The sequence below is a fragment of the Lycorma delicatula genome, chromosome 1 (genome assembly GCF_047948215.1).
Source record: "Lycorma delicatula isolate Av1 chromosome 1, ASM4794821v1, whole genome shotgun sequence".
Lineage (NCBI taxonomy): Eukaryota > Metazoa > Arthropoda > Insecta > Hemiptera > Fulgoridae > Lycorma > Lycorma delicatula.
The window spans coordinates 36,230,272-36,251,603 of NC_134455.1; the positions used below are offsets into that span (position 1 = coordinate 36,230,272).

The 21,332-nt window shown below is 29.9% G+C and overlaps 1 protein-coding gene across 1 annotated transcript in view; it reads right to left on the reverse strand.

Annotated features, from left to right (window-relative positions):
- Window positions 1–281: 281 nt before the first annotated feature.
- The window catches only part of Pif1 (Pif1 DNA helicase), a 61,600-nt gene continuing 40,549 nt past the window's right edge, over window positions 282–21,332 (reverse strand). Inside the window, exons 7-10 of the mRNA XM_075354074.1 lie at window positions 20,097–20,236; window positions 14,557–14,742; window positions 5,665–5,807; window positions 282–937 (exon numbers count right to left, since the gene is read on the reverse strand). Of these exons, the coding sequence (XP_075210189.1) occupies window positions 692–937; window positions 5,665–5,807; window positions 14,557–14,742; window positions 20,097–20,236 (715 nt within the window). The 3' untranslated portion in view covers window positions 282–691. The remainder of the gene's footprint in view (window positions 938–5,664; window positions 5,808–14,556; window positions 14,743–20,096; window positions 20,237–21,332) is intronic.

Here is a 21,332-nt window from a genome sequence, read left to right on the forward strand (position 1 = left end):
TAAAAACCTGTACTTTTTACACTAGGTCACAAGACCATGTCAAGACAGAAATCATTGAGATATCTATTACCTAATCTGATGATTATGGATTTTGAAAACAAAAGTCTTCTACACCAGATAGGTTATTTCAAAAAAAATATATAATTTAATCTTTCATATAACTATTTTCTTTTAAATACAATCAAACTTTGATTAAAAAGGTAAAATTATTTTTCTCAGTAAGAGAGCAAAAAGCATGATACAACTACAAAGAAATCAATATAACAAATCTAAGCTGTAATAACATTTTTTTTATTGTTCATGTCTCAATATTTGTTCATTAATCTATACTTATTTCAATTACAATAAAATATATGCACACTTGAAAAATTATTTTAACAATTCAGTTATTGAAAACATTAATCAGAATGAGATTACTTATCACGAAATATTAAAATAAACTAATAAAAGAACAATGAATAATAAAAATATAAAAGTTTTTTTGAATTGTATAAACATTACAAATTCATAATTTTCAGAGTTTATTAAATTAAGTACTATTTATTAATAAAAAAGTAATTTATCTTGCTATTTATTATCAAAATAGCCAAATAAAAGATGTGTGTGTTTATATATATATCGTAAAAACTACATCTTTATAGACTTCATTGCAGCAGAATCCATTTTTAACACACATCACAAATTGTAACTTTTAAAGCCGTTTATTTGAATGATTAGGTCCTAATGGAATAAACTGATTAATGTAACTATACTTTTTTTCAAAAATAGTCAACTTTCTATAAAAATTGAGAACATCAGGATTTGCCCAAACTTTTTTAATATCAAAATCAATAACACGAAGAGATGAAAGATTTTTAGCTCGAGATAAAGCCACATATGCTTGTCCAGCTTCAAATACCTGAGCAAGAGTCATTTCAACGCAATCTAGTGTCAGACCCTGAAATATGAAGCTTATATAAATAAATAACATACTATATAAAGATAAAATAGTATTAGTAGTTAAGGATACAAATCAGATATTAAAATAAATCAATACTAAAAATACTATCGATTATCCATTTGGAATCATACGAGGTGCGACAATAAAGTAATGAGACTGATGTGAAAAAAAATGTTGCTTACCGTTTTAGTCATGTTTAGTGTTGTCTCCTTCAAAGTAGCCCCTCTGATTGCACACACTAATTCCAGCGCTTATGCCATTGATGGTAACATTTCTGGAACTCATCTTCTGTAATATCCACCAAGACCCTCGTCACAGCTTTTTGGATATCTTGGGTTGTTTGAAAATGGTGTCCCCCTTGACCGCCATTTTGACTCTTGGAAATAGAAAAAATTTGCACGGAGCGATATCTGGTGAATAAGGTGGCTGTGGTAGTACTGAAATTTGTTTTGAGGTTAAAAATTGCTGTACTGACAGAGCAGTATGGGATGGCGCATTATCGTGATGCAGAATCTAATTATCAGCAATGTTGGCACGGACACGAAGAACTCGTTTACGAAGTCTTTCTAAAATTTCTTTGTAGAAATATCGGTTAACTGATTGTCCAGGAGGCACCCACTCTTTATGAACAATTCCCTTGGAATCGAAGAAACACACAAGCATGCATTTCACTTTTAACTTTGACATGCGAGCTTTTTTTGGTCTGGGTGATCCCTTTGAGCACCATTGCGAACTTTGGCGTTTTGTCTCTGGATCATATTGAAAAAACCAAACTTCATCACCAGTGATAACACGGCTCAACAAATCTGGTTTGATTTTCCGTTGGCTGCCACATTTTTCCGTGTTTCTCGCTGTTGTTGTGTGAGATTTTTGCACAAATCTTTATCATACCAAGATCTTCAGTTAATATTAAATGAACCGTTTCTCGATTGATGTTGAGTTCTTCTGCAATCATTTTCACGGATAATCTTCGATCAGATCGTATGATTTCACGCACCCTGGTCAAGTTGACATCTGTCCGTGAGGTTGATGGTCGTCTACTGCGGTCTTCATCTTCAACATTCGTTCTGCCTTCACCAAAAATTTTATGCCACCGTAAAAAATTGAGCTCTTGACATAACCTCCTCTCCGAAAGCCTTCTGAAGCTTACCATAAGTAGTCATCGTGTTTTCACCCAATTTAACGCAAAAAGAAATGGCATACCGTTGCGCAATATTTTGCGGTTTCATTTCTGTGACGAGAGACACAAACACGTGTTCACTTATTACAACACAACTCACAACTGAGCAGTTGCATCAATGTGCCGCTTGGACTAGAAGTAGCTTATAGATGAAGGTCAAAGATGGTGTGCCTACGCAAGCTGCAGGGTTGCCACATCTTCAGTCTCATTACTTTATTGTCGCATCTCATATATGATTTTTTGTGACCTTTTAGTTACAATTAAACTTATATATAGTTTTTTAAACACGTTGTCTTGTGTGTCAAATCACAATTAAGAAAGGATTTTAACACTTAAAGGTGAGATCAGTCTTATTTTTTATATATATATGTATGTATGGTGATTCTTAAACTATAAATAGTTAATACATATATATAGCCTATGACACTCCCCGTAACGTAAGGATTCCAACGTGCGGTCATAGATCTAAATTGGTTTGGCCGTTAAGCTGCTATGGTGGAACAAACATACAAGGTCTGTTAAAAAAATAACCAAACTTTTTTAATTATGCACTACTGGAGAAATTTAGTGACATGCGGTTGGCAGCATTATGTTTCGCATAACTTCCTCTGCAACCACATGTTCTTGGATTTTTGATACCTTGTTTTGTTTTCGTGTTATTGTTATTTGAGTGCAACATGTTTAAGTGTTAGTAGCGATTTTTGTAATATGCAATTTTTTGACGATGTTTGTCTCAATGTCGTAGCCATAAACCCAGCTTTCATTTCCCATTATGATCCTTTGCATGAATGTTTCGTCATCATTGGTTTGTTCAAGAAGTTACCAGCAATTGTCCACTAGATGTTCTTTCTACTGTTCTATCATCTAACGAGGAACAAACTTTGCTGCAACTCGATGTATGTTCAATTTTTCAGTCAAAATGTCACAGCATGATCCATTCGAGATGCTAACCCTTTCTGCAAGTTTTCTGACAGTCAATCGGTGATTTGCACACACCAGATCGTTGATTTTCTAAACATGTATGTCATCAGTTGAAGTCAAAGTCCTTCTTGGTTGAGGGTCATTTTCAATTGACTGACGATCACCTTTAAATAATGAAAACCATTTGCAGCATTGCGAACGACCCAGAGCATCATCTTCATAAGCTTGTTTCAAAAGCTGAAATGTTTCTGTGAGTTTTCTCCAGTTTCACAAAAAATTTTACGTTGTACAGTTGCTTCCGATAAACACACATTACAAAAATCATTACTAACACTTAAACACTCAAATAACAATAACATGAAAACTAAATGAAATATCAACAATCCAAGAATATGTGGTTACAGAGGGGAGGTTATTCAGAACACAATACCGCCAACCGTATGTCACTAAAATCTCTGTTTGCGCATAATTAAAAATATGTACGTACATACATACATACTTATACACACCCTAAAACAATTACACTCCTTTTTGGACAGTCATGCAACAAAGATATTTAATACTAATATAAACGCTTAAACTCTGCTGAAGGTTTTTCAAAAATTGATATAATGCTGGTAAACAAGAGAATTAAAAATAATAGAAAAGGAATGCCTTCTTTTATATGTAAGAAATTTTAGATCCAGCATGGGTTTTCAACTTCCTTTTGAGAAGTAGTATTTTCAGTCCAGACAACCAACTTGAAGTGTCAAAGCACATCAGTTCTGTGCTACTTTACTTTGAGATATTGCTCAGAGGTATTTATGGGTGATCCACGTTGAAAGGAAATTTCATGACCAAGTTAGTCATTTCTCTTTCCTCCACCATAATCGAAATGCCTGAAGAAGGAACAATAATTTCAATATTCACAATCATCTTTAGAAAATCAGACTTTTTTATTAGAAATGGGTTTGTTCTCATTAACTAAATTAAAAGATTGTTTCTGTGATATGCAATCTCCCAGAAGTATAGATCCAACCCTGCTGGTGAATGGATCTGACTTCTGCTGAGCTTGTAACAGTATGGATACAATATCCTACTGGAAAGAATGACAAACACAAAAATACTCTTTGTATTTATATTAACTATCCCTTTCTCGTTTTTTTTTTTTTTTTTTTTTTTTTGTTAGAAGACTGTTTGCTTCTGCTAACTGAATGACTGATCTGTAACAAAAAGCTTTAGGAATAACTGTAAAGACAAAATATTTCTAGATCTTTTAATAGAGTAAGTAATTCTAAGAAACAGATTCTTCCACAGTATGTCTTAGTGCACATTTGTACCAATTACAGTGCCTTAGTCTGTTAGAAAAATTAGATGGTTTTTGTCAGTCACATTCTTAAATGTAAAAAACAAGTGGTCCCTGAAACCATGTACAGTAATAGACTGCTAATTTTGGATTATGCTGGGGGTAAACCAAATATATATATAAACAAATTGGCTGAAAATGTTTGCATTTTATAGTTCAGTACTTAAGATACATACATGCATGGAAAACACACACACATATATTTTCTTATTTTTTTGTGAATGGGAAAATACTTGTTCACCAAGTGTAGATGGTACATGGTGCATAGAATTAAGTTTAAGTTAGTTGTATGGTACCTAACTTGACATGTATGTGTTCTGGCAGTATTTACTTTTTTCATCAAAATATGTTCAGCAATATTTGGTACAAACATTTTATTCAGATCAGTACAAAATTACACTTCATAATTTAGTAGTCTCTAATACAGTTTTTCTTTCATGACCCTTACTGTATCTGGACTGTGATGAAGGAGTAAACACTTTATAAATCTTCATCAACTTTCTTGCATTGGTGGTCTGCCACAAACCTCTCAAACAATATTATCGAACACTCACATAATCTTAGATTTTTATAGAATATAATGAACAGCTATTAATAATACTTCTCTTTTAAGGCAGCTTTCATTCACATCTAGAGTTAACCATCCATTCAGTTTCATATCTACAAAATTACAACAGTGAATGCCAATTACAATAGTCTCACTGCAAAATATAAATTTCTACACAGGTTAACTGTTGTGATGCTGATATTATATTCAGTATCCTATTATATTGTATACCTTTTTGACCATAAACAAATTCAATTTAAAACTTTTCACTACAATTGGTGATGAATTGATATTGGAAAGTGAATGGACCTTTTACCAACATAAATGAAGGATCAATGATAAAAGGAATTTTGATGGCTGCTTGGAGCCAGGTATCAAGGACTGGCATGTTAGTCTACATCTACAGTCACTTCAAATTATGCTGATTCAAAAGTAATAACTTTAGCAGTGAGTCAAGTCAATTGTAAGAAAGTTCCACATACAGAATTTTTGGAATCCTCTGATTATTTCAGAGAAACTTCATAATGTTATGATTTAACATCTTTCAGGGTAAAAAAGAATTGGTATTAATAAAATATTAGCTATGTCTAGTCACTACAAGTAAAATTTTGTGGGATGAAAAGGAAAGCAAAACATTATATTAATAAATGAATAATATCTAATAACAGTAAAAAAATTATCACTAATGGTAATTAGTAACTAACAATTTTTTTCTTATTATTTATGAATACCTGAGATTTATGAATTGAGAAAGCCCATGCTAAACGCAGAGGCAATTGCTGTCTAGAAATAATGTTTCCACTGGATAAACGCACAACCCACTTAGATTGCTGCACAGTGCATTCAGTTATTAGGAACTTAACAACTGGTAAACCTGATAATACATAAACCTCATATTATTTTCATCTTAAATTAACTGCTTAGGATTTACATTTTATTGCAACAATTATGAAATAAAAAAGTACATAAACAGCAACATATAAAAAAATTGTAGCTCAACTACCACTTCTGTCCTACCACAATCTTGCATAGCTACATACATAATAGTATTCATTCATTTTTTTTATTTCTTAGATTGGACACATAGTTTTAAGCATGCTGAAACTTTAATTGTAAGAAAGAAATTTCTGAACATAAAGTGAATTTAGCTTTATTAACCGTTTCAAAGCATATATGATCTTTTAAAAGAATATAATACAATATGATATTTAATTTAATAAATTCAAAATATTTAAAATCACAAATAACAAATAAAAATTGTAAGAATGATCTTACCAGTAATAAAGTCCTTAGAAATCTCACAGATTTTTCATTAGTTATTAAAGCAAAAATACAATAATACTGCAGAAAAGTCACAAGGAAAGCCCTGACTCTTGCAATTTTTTTTCTAACATCCTAGAATCTAGGTAATAATAGAACACCTATCTAATGTAACAAAGTGCAGCATTTTCTTTTTGTGTATCTTGATCTAGTAGGCCATTCTTAAAATGTAAGATCTGATACCCAATACAAAGCCCTGTGACCAAATAATATGGTGACTGATGAGCTACAACACTACATTCATCAAGTTGTTTCCAGCAAACCTCACTTTTATGATAAGATGCAAACCAGTAAGAAGACTACGAGATCCATGCCCTATAAAATTATGCTTTCTATATATGAAATACATCCATTCAATTTCTAACATTACAGGAAGTAAATTTTTTGGTTACTATTAATACTGTTTTATTCACCTGTCAAATTTTTTAACTAGCAAAACAAATATGGCTAATCAGTCATACTGAAGTATTCATCACAACTTTATGTTTAATAGATGGTTTCACATACATGATTTATTAAATTACAAAATGAATAAACAAATAAGTTTGTTTATTGAAAAATAAACTTAGAACAGTGAGTAGCAATGTCATTAGAATAAAGTTATAAATACAGATTGACTGCTGGTTCAGCAATATCATAATAATAATAAGCTTTAATTACTCATCTGGAAATGTACAAATGATATGAATTGTTAATATTGTTTTGTTAAGAAAGGAATGTGTCATATTAGTTTTACATCAGTCTAGCTACTTACTGCATCTCTGTCTATAATGTAAACAAATTATATAAAAATATAACTACTAATTTTTTGCTATATTATTGTAATACCATTTATCTCAAATTAGTTCAATCCCTTACTACTAAAGCAACAGTAAACTTCATGTTCTGAGTGGATGACAGGGATTTATTTAAAATTAGTACTTAGTAGCAAGTTTTATGATTTTAATTATTGTTGATAGCTGGCTTTATGATTGAATTTATGGTTGTTCAGTTTTTGTTGAATTTTTAAGTATATTTGAGAATTCTTTGAATTCAGTGGAATTTTTTTTTTTGGATGAATATTAGAATCTTTTCTACCTTTGTATATGTAATAAATAATATTAATATAGCAAAAAAAAACATGAGTTTTTTTTGTATTTGTTCAGCTACTAAGGCAAAGTTTCCATTATATCATTTTTTTTTTGTTTTCATTTGCTAGGCCTTCTATCTGTGGATAAAAAACAATGTAAATGATGACATAATTCATTTTCCGCACAAAATATTTAAAAAAAGAGTTGTTTATGAAAAACATTGTCTGCAATCATCTTTTACAAACAACATGAAAACAGAATTACAGAAAATTTTTATACATAAATAATAAATATTACACTGATTGAAGGCATTTTAGATACATTACATCATCTCCACAACCATCAAATCCAAACAATAGTTTTGCGAATGCTCTTTGCATTCCCTTGATTTTTCAACCTTAGCTTGAAAAAACTGAAACCAGTTAAAACCTGATACGTAAATCTCAATAAAATTATACCTTCTGTCAAAAAAAGGTTAGTTGAAAAATTAAAAACAAATATCAAAATTAAAAAAAGACAAGAAAAAATTATTATTAGACTGATGATATTAATATCAAAGTGTTAATATGACTGATGCTATCAAAGTGATGAAAAATCATTTATCACTTTTAGTGTCCCTATTTTTTAAACCCAATTGCGTCAGCCTAACAATTATGAAATACTGAGGAGCAAAACCTGCATTAAAACTCGATCACTTTATGCAAATAAATGTGTAATAATGGTTTTGTGATTCCTGTTCAGTCAACCATTGGAAGATGGCTGCGAATTTAAATTTTCAAACCAGAAATAAATGAACAATTTATTTACTCTGTTCAAGCAAAAAGTGGATTGTATGGCAGAAAATGAAAAACAAACTACTGTTTCCTTGATGAACTGTACATAACAAGGACCCTGGTATGTAATGTGAAGGATAACATTGTGAAAGATTTCCAAGACCTGGGAAAAGAGGGCCGATACCCTACCCCTGCCAAATAGTGTCTTAGTTTTCATGATTTGAGCTATTATTAAAGGAGAAAAGTATCTTTCACATTACATTCACAGGGCATCACTAAAAAGTGAAAAATTATATAAAATTGTACTAGGTACAGTTAAAAGTTTTTGACTAATTGGACTAAATGCACATGTAAGTGATCAAGGATTCAACAATAGATCTGTAATCAAAATGTTGGCAGTTAAAGAAAAAATCCTTACTTCATGGTAAACAATAGTAAGGTATTTGTTGTTTATGATATATCACATTTAAAATAAATGTAAAAGAAATAATTAATAAAAACAGGAAAAGATGGTTAGAATATCGGCCAAATTTAACAAATTGTTGTATAGCAGAATGACAGGATTTAAATGAGTTTTACTCCCTTGATTCCCATCTGATATGAGCTAGAAAAGCATAAAAATTAACTGAAGACATTTATTTCTAAACTAATTTGTAAAAAAAAGATGGTTAAATTAATTATGCAAGTATTCAGTAATTCTATATCTGTAACAATGCACACAGTAGTGTATGATAAAGCTAAATTCTATGCACTGTTTGCAAATAAATTAAATAATTTATTAAATTTTTTAAACAGTGCTCAGTGATTTAGCTCTTATTCTAACATATGAGCTTTATCAGAATCTACAGATAATCCAGTTTAAAAAAAAAAATTAAGGTTTAAACTGGGTGAAAAATTGGTCAGTGGTTAAATCTGGTAAAAGACCTTAGACTTTTATTGCACTTGAAATTTCTATAAATTCAAATCTACATTTTTGGGAAGACTTAAAAAAATTACTTCCAACTGTAAATAACTTCAATCTGAATGAAGACTTACAGCTATTTCATATTGGTTCCTTTAAAAAAGGAAACTGTGGCCTATAAACCAGATACTGACAAAATATTTTAATCTACTGATGATATTAAATAGTTGTGATGAAAGAGATGAAGTACATGAAGAGGGTGCACTGAGCATGCCATACAACCACCTTGGAAGAATGTTCTTAGCAGTAAATTCAATTTCTTTACTTATTTATTTAAATAACTTACATTAAAATTAATAAGCCTACTGAAGAATTTGAGATAATCTATGCCATATTTATTTACTGTCTATGTAAATTTTATTTAAATATGATACTAAATTGAAGGCCTAAACCTAGGTATTGTCCAGTAGTTTCAGTCAGTTATTAGTAAAGTGATTTTACTTACAGGTATTTTGCTGGGTGTGCAGTCCAAGCTACCATAAAAAATTCAAATGTATGGAATAAAAAAAGGGCTTGGCAAGAGAATTTCTTACCTCAGGAGATTATATTTTGATTAATAAAAAAACAAGTCTTACCCTGAACTTGAAAAAAATATTATTAAACTAGTGTGTCCAAGTATGAAACAATAGATGTAGTCTTTATGCATAAAATATTTTTGGTAATTTTTTTTACTACAAAATGCACTTACAATTCTTAAGAGAGGCAATTTGTTGGAAATATGAAGAAAGCATTGCAAAAAAAAACTCAGACTGGCTTAATTGGACACCAGTTGCACCCACATGAAAGTATTAATAGATGTAATTTTAATATAGTTATCTAATGATATGAAACAGCCTTTGAAATGGAATAACTTGAAAATTTGTTTGTTTTAATATTGTATTTTTATTCAACCAATAAAATAGCAGAATTTCATAAACACAGCAGTAAAATTAACAGTTTCTGGATTTTTTTTTAGAGCACATGATTTATGCACATAAATTCGATTCGGAAATAAAAATTTATGCAAGTGTCAATTATGCTATTTCAAAAGATTCAATTGAACTGATGCTATTGAACACATATAATTACATTTTCATTCTTCAGCTACATTACTTATTACATTTTGATGTGGACTTCTATACTATAAATCATCATGAACTTTAAACCAAAAATCCCCTAGCCAACTTTCTTTTATAGCATCTATGATATATCATTCCAATATGGGTCCATCTGTCATTAAGCAAATTATGTATAGATTATTGTTATTTTTTTCTTTTCTAAATATACTAATCATGTTATATTTATTTATAAGAAAAATTTATGTCCCTGTAATATTCCTAACTTAAATATTAGCAGCATCTATCTGACAAATCATGAATTGCCATGTTTATTCAATAAAGTTTGTTAAATAGAATTAAAGGATAGATTTAGTAACTCACGTAACTGCATGCAATTGTATGATCATGCAACCACCAATTTTGGTATGCAAAATAAAAACTACATTTTATTAATCATTATGAACTCTCTGTTAATATCTGAAATTCTAGTAAGGTGTCAATAACTATCATTAAAATTAATGAAAGTATAGAGGTTTTCATTTCATGTATTCAGTAAGAAAATTAATCTTTTGGACATGTTTTATTAGTAACGAAAGTTATTAGAATTATTACTGTTTAAAATAAAAATTCCTCAAGGGTACCAATAATTTTGCTACTGCTTTCTACATTTTGAGTTTATTATTTTATTTTTATTTATTTAATTATACAATGAAAATGTGAAAATAGATCTAGTCTTTTACTGGGGTTTTCTGTAATTCTAGTTTAGTAATACTATGACTAAATTGTTGAAGTTGTTTGAAATATGATTTTTATTTTTGTACTTGGGTGCCAAGTAAAGGAAAATATTTGATAGATTGTAAATTATTTTCTGATTTTCTTTTAAATTGTTAACTACATAATTATTTTCGAAAAATAATCTTTTTTTTAATTGCCTATAAAGTAAAGGAAATAACTTTAGACTGATTGTATTTTTTTGTATGTTTAGAAATTATTAAAAGATTATTTGCAAAAATATTTTGTTGATTTCTGTAATTTTTGGTATTGTGTAAAGTAAAAAAAAAAAAAATCTTTTTTATTGGTTGTATTCTTTTCATTTTATATAATTTAAAAATAATTATTATTCAAACATTTTTATTCAAATACAATATAATTTTTACTTTTTTATTCACCAGTTTCCTCTCGTAAACAACCTGTAATTTATAATTTTCAAAATCATAAATCTTTAATAATAAATTTTAAATTATAGTCTTCAGAGATTAAAAAATTTGCCATACTATTTTTTTCTTTTATAACAACTTGAGATAGGCAGAACAAGTGATATTGTCACATTTAAAAAAATGACCTGGCCACTTTTTTAGCTTTAGGAGCTTGTAACCAAGTCATCTTCAACTGTCTTAACGGAAATTGCTTATGAAAAATCAATTGTTTCTTTTTACCAATAAAAATAAAAATTAATAAAGATAATACCTGAAAATGAAAAATAAATATTCAAATCCTGATTTTTCAGGGAACACTACATTTTCATACGCAATTTCTCATGAATACATTTTTTAACCTGCATTGAAAAGAGAAGATATACAAATGGAAGTGTAAAACTGAAGATATAATTTTTTTTACAAAAAGTAAATGATTAATTATTTTTGTAGCATACTATTATACTTTTCTCTTTCGTTTGAAATAGATAAAATACTTTAAAAAATTAATTAACTGCTATAAAAATATTTTTAGATTATAATTTTAATTGATAATTAAAACGAAATAAAAAATAACTATGGTACTGTAATTTATAACTTTAAATTGAATAATGAAAATTACTTAGTAAAAAAAAAATATATATATATATATATTATTATATTATTATGCTTTTACGGCCAACATGGGACCACTTAAGTCAATTTTAGTTGGATCTTTTCTGAGAAAAGCGTGTTATTTTACTCTTCCGAGCTGCCCAGTATTTCTTCATCCGTTCAGATCTTGCTTTCTTTTCTTCATCCGTAAACACCCTCTTCATTGTATTTTGTCGTTTGTCTGTCTTCTGTTTAAATCTAATGCTTTTATCTTTTAGCTTTGTAATTTTTCCAGTTTTATTCTGTAGGTCAGTCAGGGAAATTCCCAATTCTTTCATATCTTCTCTAATTTCTTTGATCCATCCTACTTCTAGCTTTTGGAACCTGAGATTTTCAATGATATTTCTTGACAGTCTTGTTTCCGGTGTCCTTATGAGATGACCGAAGAAAGAGATTCTTTTTTTCCGCATAGTATCAGTAACAGGCTCTATTTCTCGATACAATATATGTATATATACATATATATTATGAAGAATTATAAATTAAAAACATTGAATAAAAGAAATATTTTTAAATTGACTTTTCTGATAAATTAATTGATTAATTGGTAAATTTTAATTTAAATAAGCAATTCAAAATCAATGAATTTACTATAATAACCTTTTCTACTTAATTTGAAGATACTAGAGCTGTGGCATGTTTTTAACTTGGTTACTGCGCACATTTACCAACAAAATGTTTCTTATGCGAACTAACAATGTTTCTCCAACTTGGATTACACCACCACAAACATCTATTAACAATGTGGGATTAGTCTGTCAGGAGGGTGAATATTATGCTATCTGTGTTGACCTAGCACGAAAGATTGCCACCAGGCTTTGGACTGGTTTCTATTATTATCTAGATTTAAGGACAGCATTCAATTAACAAAAAATGGAACAGCTCATTATTGATCATTTCAATCACAATCTTATCAATCAACCATTCCTCACAGAATTATATTTTTTGGCAAAGTTCTCAATCCATTTCTTTTGATGATATTCATAAGAAGAAAGGCAAAAACAGAAGCATTTGCCTCCTGCTGACAAACACTACTACATTGTAAATTGTGGCTGAAAGAATACACAGAACACAACTAACATACACTAGAACAATCACCTGCACTACAGTTTCAAAACTATTTTGGCTTACTTTAAACAACCAACTTCACCAGCTCAATAATTAGCTATCTCTATCTCATAAACAGTTTTCATAGGGTTCTGCTCTTTCACAACATATATTAATCTTTTTCTGATATACTGGTTACTTGTTATTTTGTTATCTAGTTAACTGTTATTTGTACAGGCAAATACTGAATTTCTAAGCTCTTGTTTGCATTTCTTTCCAATTTTATGACTAAGAAGCACTTTAAAATAGAAATGATAACTTTTATAGTCCAGTGAATTTAAAACTCAATCCACAAACAAAATGTGCGATTGGCTACCTGACATTAGATTTTTTGTCTTTCATATGAGGTTTTTGTTATATGTTTCAACCACATTTCGAATATAAAGTAGAAAAATCCATACATCTCTAGTTTCATCTTTTTAAGGTTGGTTTAACGGAAAATTCTGAATTATATTTTCATAAAAAATAACAACTGCCTTTAAGAGGATTATTTTTATATGGATTTGAATACTAAATCATGGATACCAGTGTTCTTTGGTGGTTGGGTTTCATTTAACCACACATCTCAGGAATGGTCAATCTGAGACTGTACAAGACTACACTTCATTTACATTCATACATATCATCCTCATTCATCTTCTGAAATAATACCTTATGGTGGTTCCAGAGGCTAAACAGAAAAAGAAAAAAGTCGGTTTTAAAGGAAATAACAAACAGGTTTGTGTCAATTTTACAAATCTCAAAAGTGTTGAAGTACATATTTGTGAAAGTCTCACTCTGCATCTGAGCTAGAAAAGGATACGCCGCTGACTTTATAAAAATGATTTATACCACTTTGCCACTGGATGATTGTTCTGTATATGTATTCAAGTGTGACTGTGCGTGTGTTGTGTGGTGGGGGTGGACGAATGAGTGTACGAAAGTAGGGAGCGACAGGAGAGTGAGTCTGGTATTGGAAGCGTGATCGTCAACATGTGTTAATACAGTCCACTAGTTCAATGTGTAATTAGTTCAGTAATCAATAAATCAAATTATAATTCAAGGTGGGTGTGTCATTAAATACCAGCGCAAAATCATTCAGCCACATTAGGGAAGAGCAAGAAAAAAATTATTTCCCCTAATAGAAGTAAATTTCTATTAGGGAAAACATCCCTGCCAGGTTGCAAGTTTTCAACTCTTTTGTTATGGTACTCTTTTTATCATCCATTACAGAATGTTAACTTAAATAATTTCTACTTATTTTCTAAAGGACCCTCAAAGGAAGAATTATGCAAATTTACAGTTTCCTAGCCAAGTAATAAATAGGAGAATAGTGATGAATGATGGGTCCCCTTTTTGCACACAGATTTACTATATTCTAGGATTTACAGTTTTTTGTAGTTTTTCATACATTTATTGAATAAAATGAGACATATTCTATGATGTTAATATACTGATAATTGAAAACTATGATTAATGTATTAATGATGATATTAAACTACTGATATTATTAAAAATTATTACTATACCATTAACAAACTTTGTTAGAACTCCACGAGCACCATTTACTAGACCTTTAGCCACATTAATATTTTTTAGAAGCATAACCTGGGCACCTACTTTCAGGACAATCTTCTTTGGCACAGGTGTAAGCTCATCAAGCATTTTACTATTTCCACTTCCATTATCAACTGCTTCAAACTCTTTTGGCTCCTCTGAAACAGAGATGAACTTAAAAAATACAATTATTTTTCAATTCTGTAAGCTGACCATTACTCAAGTAATCATCTTTGCTACCAAGGTTGTACATCCAGTACTGAACTGGATGATCAATACAGCTTAGCAGTTTTTTTTTATTTTTACTGAATTTTATATAAATATATATATATGTATAATAAATGTGTTTAATTTGTATATATAAATATATGTATACTCGTATTATGAATATATTACATATTATATACTATACAGCTATAAATTTTAGATAATAAGCAATAACAGCTAAGTCGACAACGATTGTTAACATCTATATGGCTACAAGTGTCCAGGATGATGATGAGGTACATCGTGTATATAATTGACGAAACAATTAAATACATAAAAGGGGATCAAATATCTACTAATAGTTGGAGATTGGAATGCAAGATTGCAAAAAGCAAGAGATTGGAAAAAGCAAGAAAGGAAATATTGTGGATGAATACGGGCTGAGCAAAAGAAATGAATGACGGGACCAACTTACAGAATTCTGCACAAAGTATAATTTAGTAATTGCCAACACCCAATTTAAAAATCATAATAGAAGAATATACACATGGAAAAAGCCAGGCGATACTGCAAGGTATCAGATAGATTATATCATGGTTAAGCAAAGATTTAGAAATCAACTTGTCGACTGCAAAACAGGAGCAGATATTGATAGCATCCATAATTTAGTGATAACGAAATGTAAATTGGGTTTTAAAATCCTAAAAAAAAGGTGTCAGATGAAAAGGTGGAATTTAGAGAAGCTTGAGGAAGAGGAGGTAAAGAGATTTTTAAGGAGGACATCACAAGAGATCTGAGTAAGAAAGATAAGATAGAAAATATAGAAGAAGAATGGGAGAATGTAAAAAGGAAATTCTTAAATCAGCAGATGCAAATTTAGGCGGAACAAAGAGAACTGGTAGAAAACCTTGGACATCAGAGGATATATTTATTGCAGCTGTTGGATGAACATAGAAAGTATAAGAATGCTAGTGATGAAGAAGATAAAAGGACCTATAGAAAATTAAGAAATACTATATAATGTATTAAATAAAGATGGTATATCAATTTATGATATGAAAGGAAAGGTTGATAGGCGAGTGGAAAATATTGAAGTTATACATAGGAAATGAATTAGAAACTGGTTTTATAGAGAAAAAAGAGGAAGTCGAAGAGGATGAAAAGGGAGATAAGATACTGAGATCTGAATTTAAGAGAGCATTAAAGGATATGAATATGAGAAAGGCTCCTGAGATAGATGGGATACCTGCAGACTTACTACGCAGTGCAGGTGAGGAAGTGATGGATTGATTATATCTTATACAAACTGATGTGTGTAATATTTATGAAAAAGGGGAAGTTCCATCAGACTTCAAAAACAGTGTTACTGTCATGGTTCCAAAGAAAGCAGGAGCAGATAAATATGAAGAATACAGAACAATTAGCTTAACTACTCATGCATCAAACATTTTAACTAGAATTTTTCTGTACAGAAAAATTGAGTGGAGTGGAAGAAGTGTTAGGAGAAGAACAACTTGATTTCAGGAAAAGTACAGAGACAAAGAAAGCAATTTTAGTGCTCAGATTAATAGGAGAAGGAAGATTAAAGGAAAAAAACTAACATACATGGCCTCTATAGACTTAGAAAATACAACAGATAACATAGACTGAAATAAAATATTCAGCATTTAAAAAAATTTATGGTTCAAGTATAGAGATAGAAAAACAATAGCTAGCATTTACAGGAACCAAACTGCAACAGTTATAATCGAAGAGCATTAAAAAGAAGCAATAATAAAAAAGGGAATCCAACAAGGATGTTCCCTATCCCAGTTACTTTTAATCTTTACACAGAACTAGTAGTTAATGATATTAAAGAACAGTTTAGATCTGGAGTAACAGTGTAAGGTCAAAGGATAAAGATGCTACAATTTGCTGATGATACAGTAATTCTAGCCAAGAGTAAAAAAGATTTACAAGAAACAATGAATGGCATGAATGACGTCCTACACAAGAACTACCACATGAAAATAAACAAGATGAAAGTAATGAAATGTAGTAGAAATAAAGCAAATGGACTACTGAATATAAAAATAGGATGAAAAAATACTATGGAAGTAGAAGAATTTTGTTATTTGGGAAGTAGTTCCAATTAAAGATGGATGAAGCAAGAGCGATATAAAATGCCGAATAGACAAAATGAGCTTTCAGTCAGAAATATAATTTGCTTACATCAAAGTTTAATTTAAACATCAGGAAAAAATCTTTGAAAGTATATCTTTGGAGTGTAACTTTATAGGGAAGTAAAACTTGGTTGACCAGAGTACCTGAGAAGAAAAGATTAGAAGCTTTTGAAATGTGGTCCTGTAGGAAAAAGTTAAAAATCAGATGGGTGGATAAAGTCACAAATGAAGAGATGTTGCAGCAAATTGATGAAGAAAGAAGCATTTGAAAAAATATAGCTAAAAGAAGAGACAGACTTACAGTCCACATATTAACGCATCCTGGAATAGTTGCTTGATGTTGGAGGGACATGTAGATGGGAAAAACTGTGCAGGCAGGCAATGTTTGGAATATGTACAACAAATTGTTAGGCATGTAGGATGTAGGGGGTATACCAAAATGAAACGATGATAGGAAAGACACTAGATAGGAAATCTTGAAAGCTGCATCAAATCAGTCAAATGACTGAAGACAAAAAAAAAATTGTTCTTGAGCTATTATAAAGTGAAAGATGGGTGCCACTTTCAAATTACAAACAAAATTTTCAAATTCACAAAGGCTGTTTCCAAATTATTATTATTTCCAAATTGTCTTCATCCAATTCAAAACAAACAGGCTGTTAAATATTTATTTAACTTCTTCAGTTTTTTAACTAAAATACCTATGTTAAAAAAAGTATAAACAAGAATACATCTGACTGTGTACAGATAGGTACAACTCTTAGTTAACATGGAAGAACATGACATTCAAAAATTGTTTTCAGTGTTCTGCTTTTAGAGACCCTGAATGAAACTCAATAATGTCAAACAGCTCAGGACTACCACATCTGCCATAGACAAACTAGACATAGACATCCTTGCAAATGACTAGACATAACACAACAGTGAGCTTCTGCAGGATCCCCAGCCATACTGGAATTTCAGGCATTGGGCACGTAATCAGTGCTGCAAAAGAGGCTTGTTTTCAGCCTACTTTTACCAACTGCATTGCTTCTAACGATCTTGTTTGTTTCCTGAAGATGGTAGTTCGCGATAAGTGGCAAAGTGAATGGGATGCTACTATTAACAATCATCCAATTAAGCATACTGTGTCGCTGTGGAAGTCCTCATGCATAAATAATCATTGACGGGAAGTTATTATTTGCTGTTTACGAATAGGCACACTAGGCTCACTCATCGACATCTGATGATGCAAACAGACATACCCCTCTGTGCTTGCTGCCAGTGGCAACTAATAGTGCACCACATCCTTGTGGATTGTATCTGTTACGTGGCATTGCATCACAAGTTTACACTAGGGGCTGACATGCTTAATGTATGTTGGGAAACAATACAATGACTGTCTTTTAATTTATAAAGGCTGTGCATTTTCATTCAAGAATTTAATTATTTATATGGTCCTTGTCAACTGTGTATACTGTTTGGTATATGTCGGATGGTAATTTTTATTCTTTTAAGTTACTTTTTTAATGGTGTGTCCACTATGGTTTTTATTTCGCTTTAAGCATACGTTACAGGCTTTTTAATTTTACGATGTATTTTTACATTGCTAGGTTTAATTTTTAACTTTTTCTTATCTACAACAAATATATCATGTCAGGGCGATGATAACAGAAAAATGTTTTTCCCCAGAAAAACAAAAACACAAAAAAATTGACGTCTTTGGTTTCCTTTAAATTAGAAAAACTGAAATACTGTAATTGTTGAACTGTTCTTTTTTAAAATTTAATTTACTTTCAGAAATAAGTAAAAAGAAAAATACTGATGTCAAAGAGATTTAGGCCCCCAAACCTTATGCTGCCTGCAGCCACTAATCAACAAAAATCAAAATATTGTAATATCCAAAACATTTTTTTGACCATGAAATCTGGACCCAAGATCTCATGAACCTCTAATTAAAAATAATTGCAATAACGTGATATTTGAACCAATATTTTTCAAATATAACTAACTTTCTGGATAAGTACAAATTAAGATGACCACATTTAGCCTCTTTAAAATAACAAAAAACTGAAATATTATGAGATTGAGATTGTTTAATGATGGTTTATTGATCATTAAAAAAACATTTTCTGTTTCCAGTAGACAAGTAAAAGATTTAATGATGTCATAATGTTTGGCCAACATTACAACCTATTTTTTCCTTCATAAATTGAGAAAAGCAAATATGTTAATATTTGGAATGCTTACAAAGGACTCAAAACATTAATAACAAAAATCTGGTTACTTTTTGAACAGACTTGGACAACTGATCTCAGTTATTCAAATGTTGGATTTAATATGTTATCCAAATCTGCTGCAACTAGGTTAACCTAATTAAGTACTAAATACTTCTAGTGCTGGCCTACTGACATTTTACATAGTTTTATTTACTCTTTCACTCACATAATAATTCGAATAGTTTATAAATTTTGTAATATTTTTTATTTTTGTATGAGTGGACAATTGTTTGGTTTTTTATCACCAAAAAGGCACAAGCAGCTATAATACAGATGAGCTGCAATGAAATGCAAATTTTCAGAAAAAATGATAGTAAATATAATGAAAAATATACCAACTATAAAGTATAACATAGTAATAACAATTATCAAGTACCATTATTAAATACAACATAATTACATTTTATATCTTGAAAGTGAAGGAACCCTCACAAACTGAAAGAATAAACCTGAGTCAAGTATAATAGGTAAAATTAACATGAGAACAAATGTAAAATTAAAAACAAATACCAGAACTGCTTTGGCCTTGTTAAACAACTACAGGTAACCCATGAGAATAAAGCCAACATCTGAAGATAACTTATTTATACGCCTATATACAACTTACTTATCTACACATTCATACATCTTAATATGTACTTAGATGAACATACTACACATAATCTTACAATATGTTGATTAAAAGTATCTTATGACACAAAACTTAATCATACAAATACAAAATAAAATTCCAGATACTAACAAACTGCTTCTTCATGGAGTAATACAATATAAAAGCTGAAATTTGTTTTCTACAATAATAATTGTCTATATATGACACAATTAAACATGGATAATAAAAAAAAATCAACATAATTTGAATAAACTTAAAATTCATAATCTTACCTTTGATATTATCTAAATTTGTGGCATTAATCAAATTAGCTTCTTGTGTATAACAGCAAAGCCGAGTAGCCTGGATTCCATTACCACCAATTGTTTGACTTCCAGTTTTAACCAGCTTTTCAGCAATTTCTGGAGTAATTCTAAAAAGAAAAAAATATTAAAAATGATTATATTGTAATAAAAGTACACCTAAATTAATGTAATTTTGCGAACTTAAAAATGTTTTACTATTTTGGTAATTTTTTGTTATATTCTATAAAATATAACATTAAAATATGCTAATTATCATTAATTTTTATTTGAGCACGACTATTTTCTATTACTGCTTTTGTGAATATTATGTAAACAGGAAACAAAAAAATTACTTCCATTTTCTAAAAATAGTATTACTTATATTTCATATTTGTCATCTCAATGAAAGAAAGGCAAGCAAGAGCTTATATTAACTGAGCCTACTACACAAAAATTGGTAAATATTTTTTTTTTCATTAAGAAGTTAAAAAGTGTATCATCATCCTAATAATAATAAGCAAAAAGAAAAACCAACTTTTTTTATTTAAAGAATTTTTTTTTACTACATAAGATATGTAGTGGATGATCACAAGAAATTGATGTCGGAATTACTTTGATGGGAACTCCTAAAAAGTTGACAATTGGTTAAAAATGAGGTTATGTAAGTTTCAGCTTGATCAGATAACATTAAGATTTGCCTCATCAGACCTAAATTATTAAAAAATGGCTATATTTCTAAAAAAAAAACTGAGGTTTTTTCACTACAGAATTACAATTTATCTTAGGAATATGTTTTTATTAGTTTTTTAGAGAATGGTCGTGGCTTCAATTTTCACTTCCACAACTTGTTTCATAAATGTAGAACGCTTTATTGTGCACCAGACCCAAAAGATTTTTTTTCAAAAATATATTAAAATTGCTACAAACATGATAAAATTACTTTTTAACCATGCTTTAATTATTGGTTGAATTCTTTGCATTCAAACACATCAAAGTACTGTTTCAACATAAGTTTTTTATATTTACGAGGGATGTTCAATAATTAACAAGACCAACTGATATAAAGAAAAAATGATTCAATCAATGAATGAAACATTTTGGAAGTCAAGTTGGCAACCTTGGGAACACATTCAATCAGCTGTTTGATCATAATTAATCTAAACATAACCTCTTTTGTTGATTTCAGAATGTCAGCTCCGCTTGAAACATGTACACTGAAAGAGC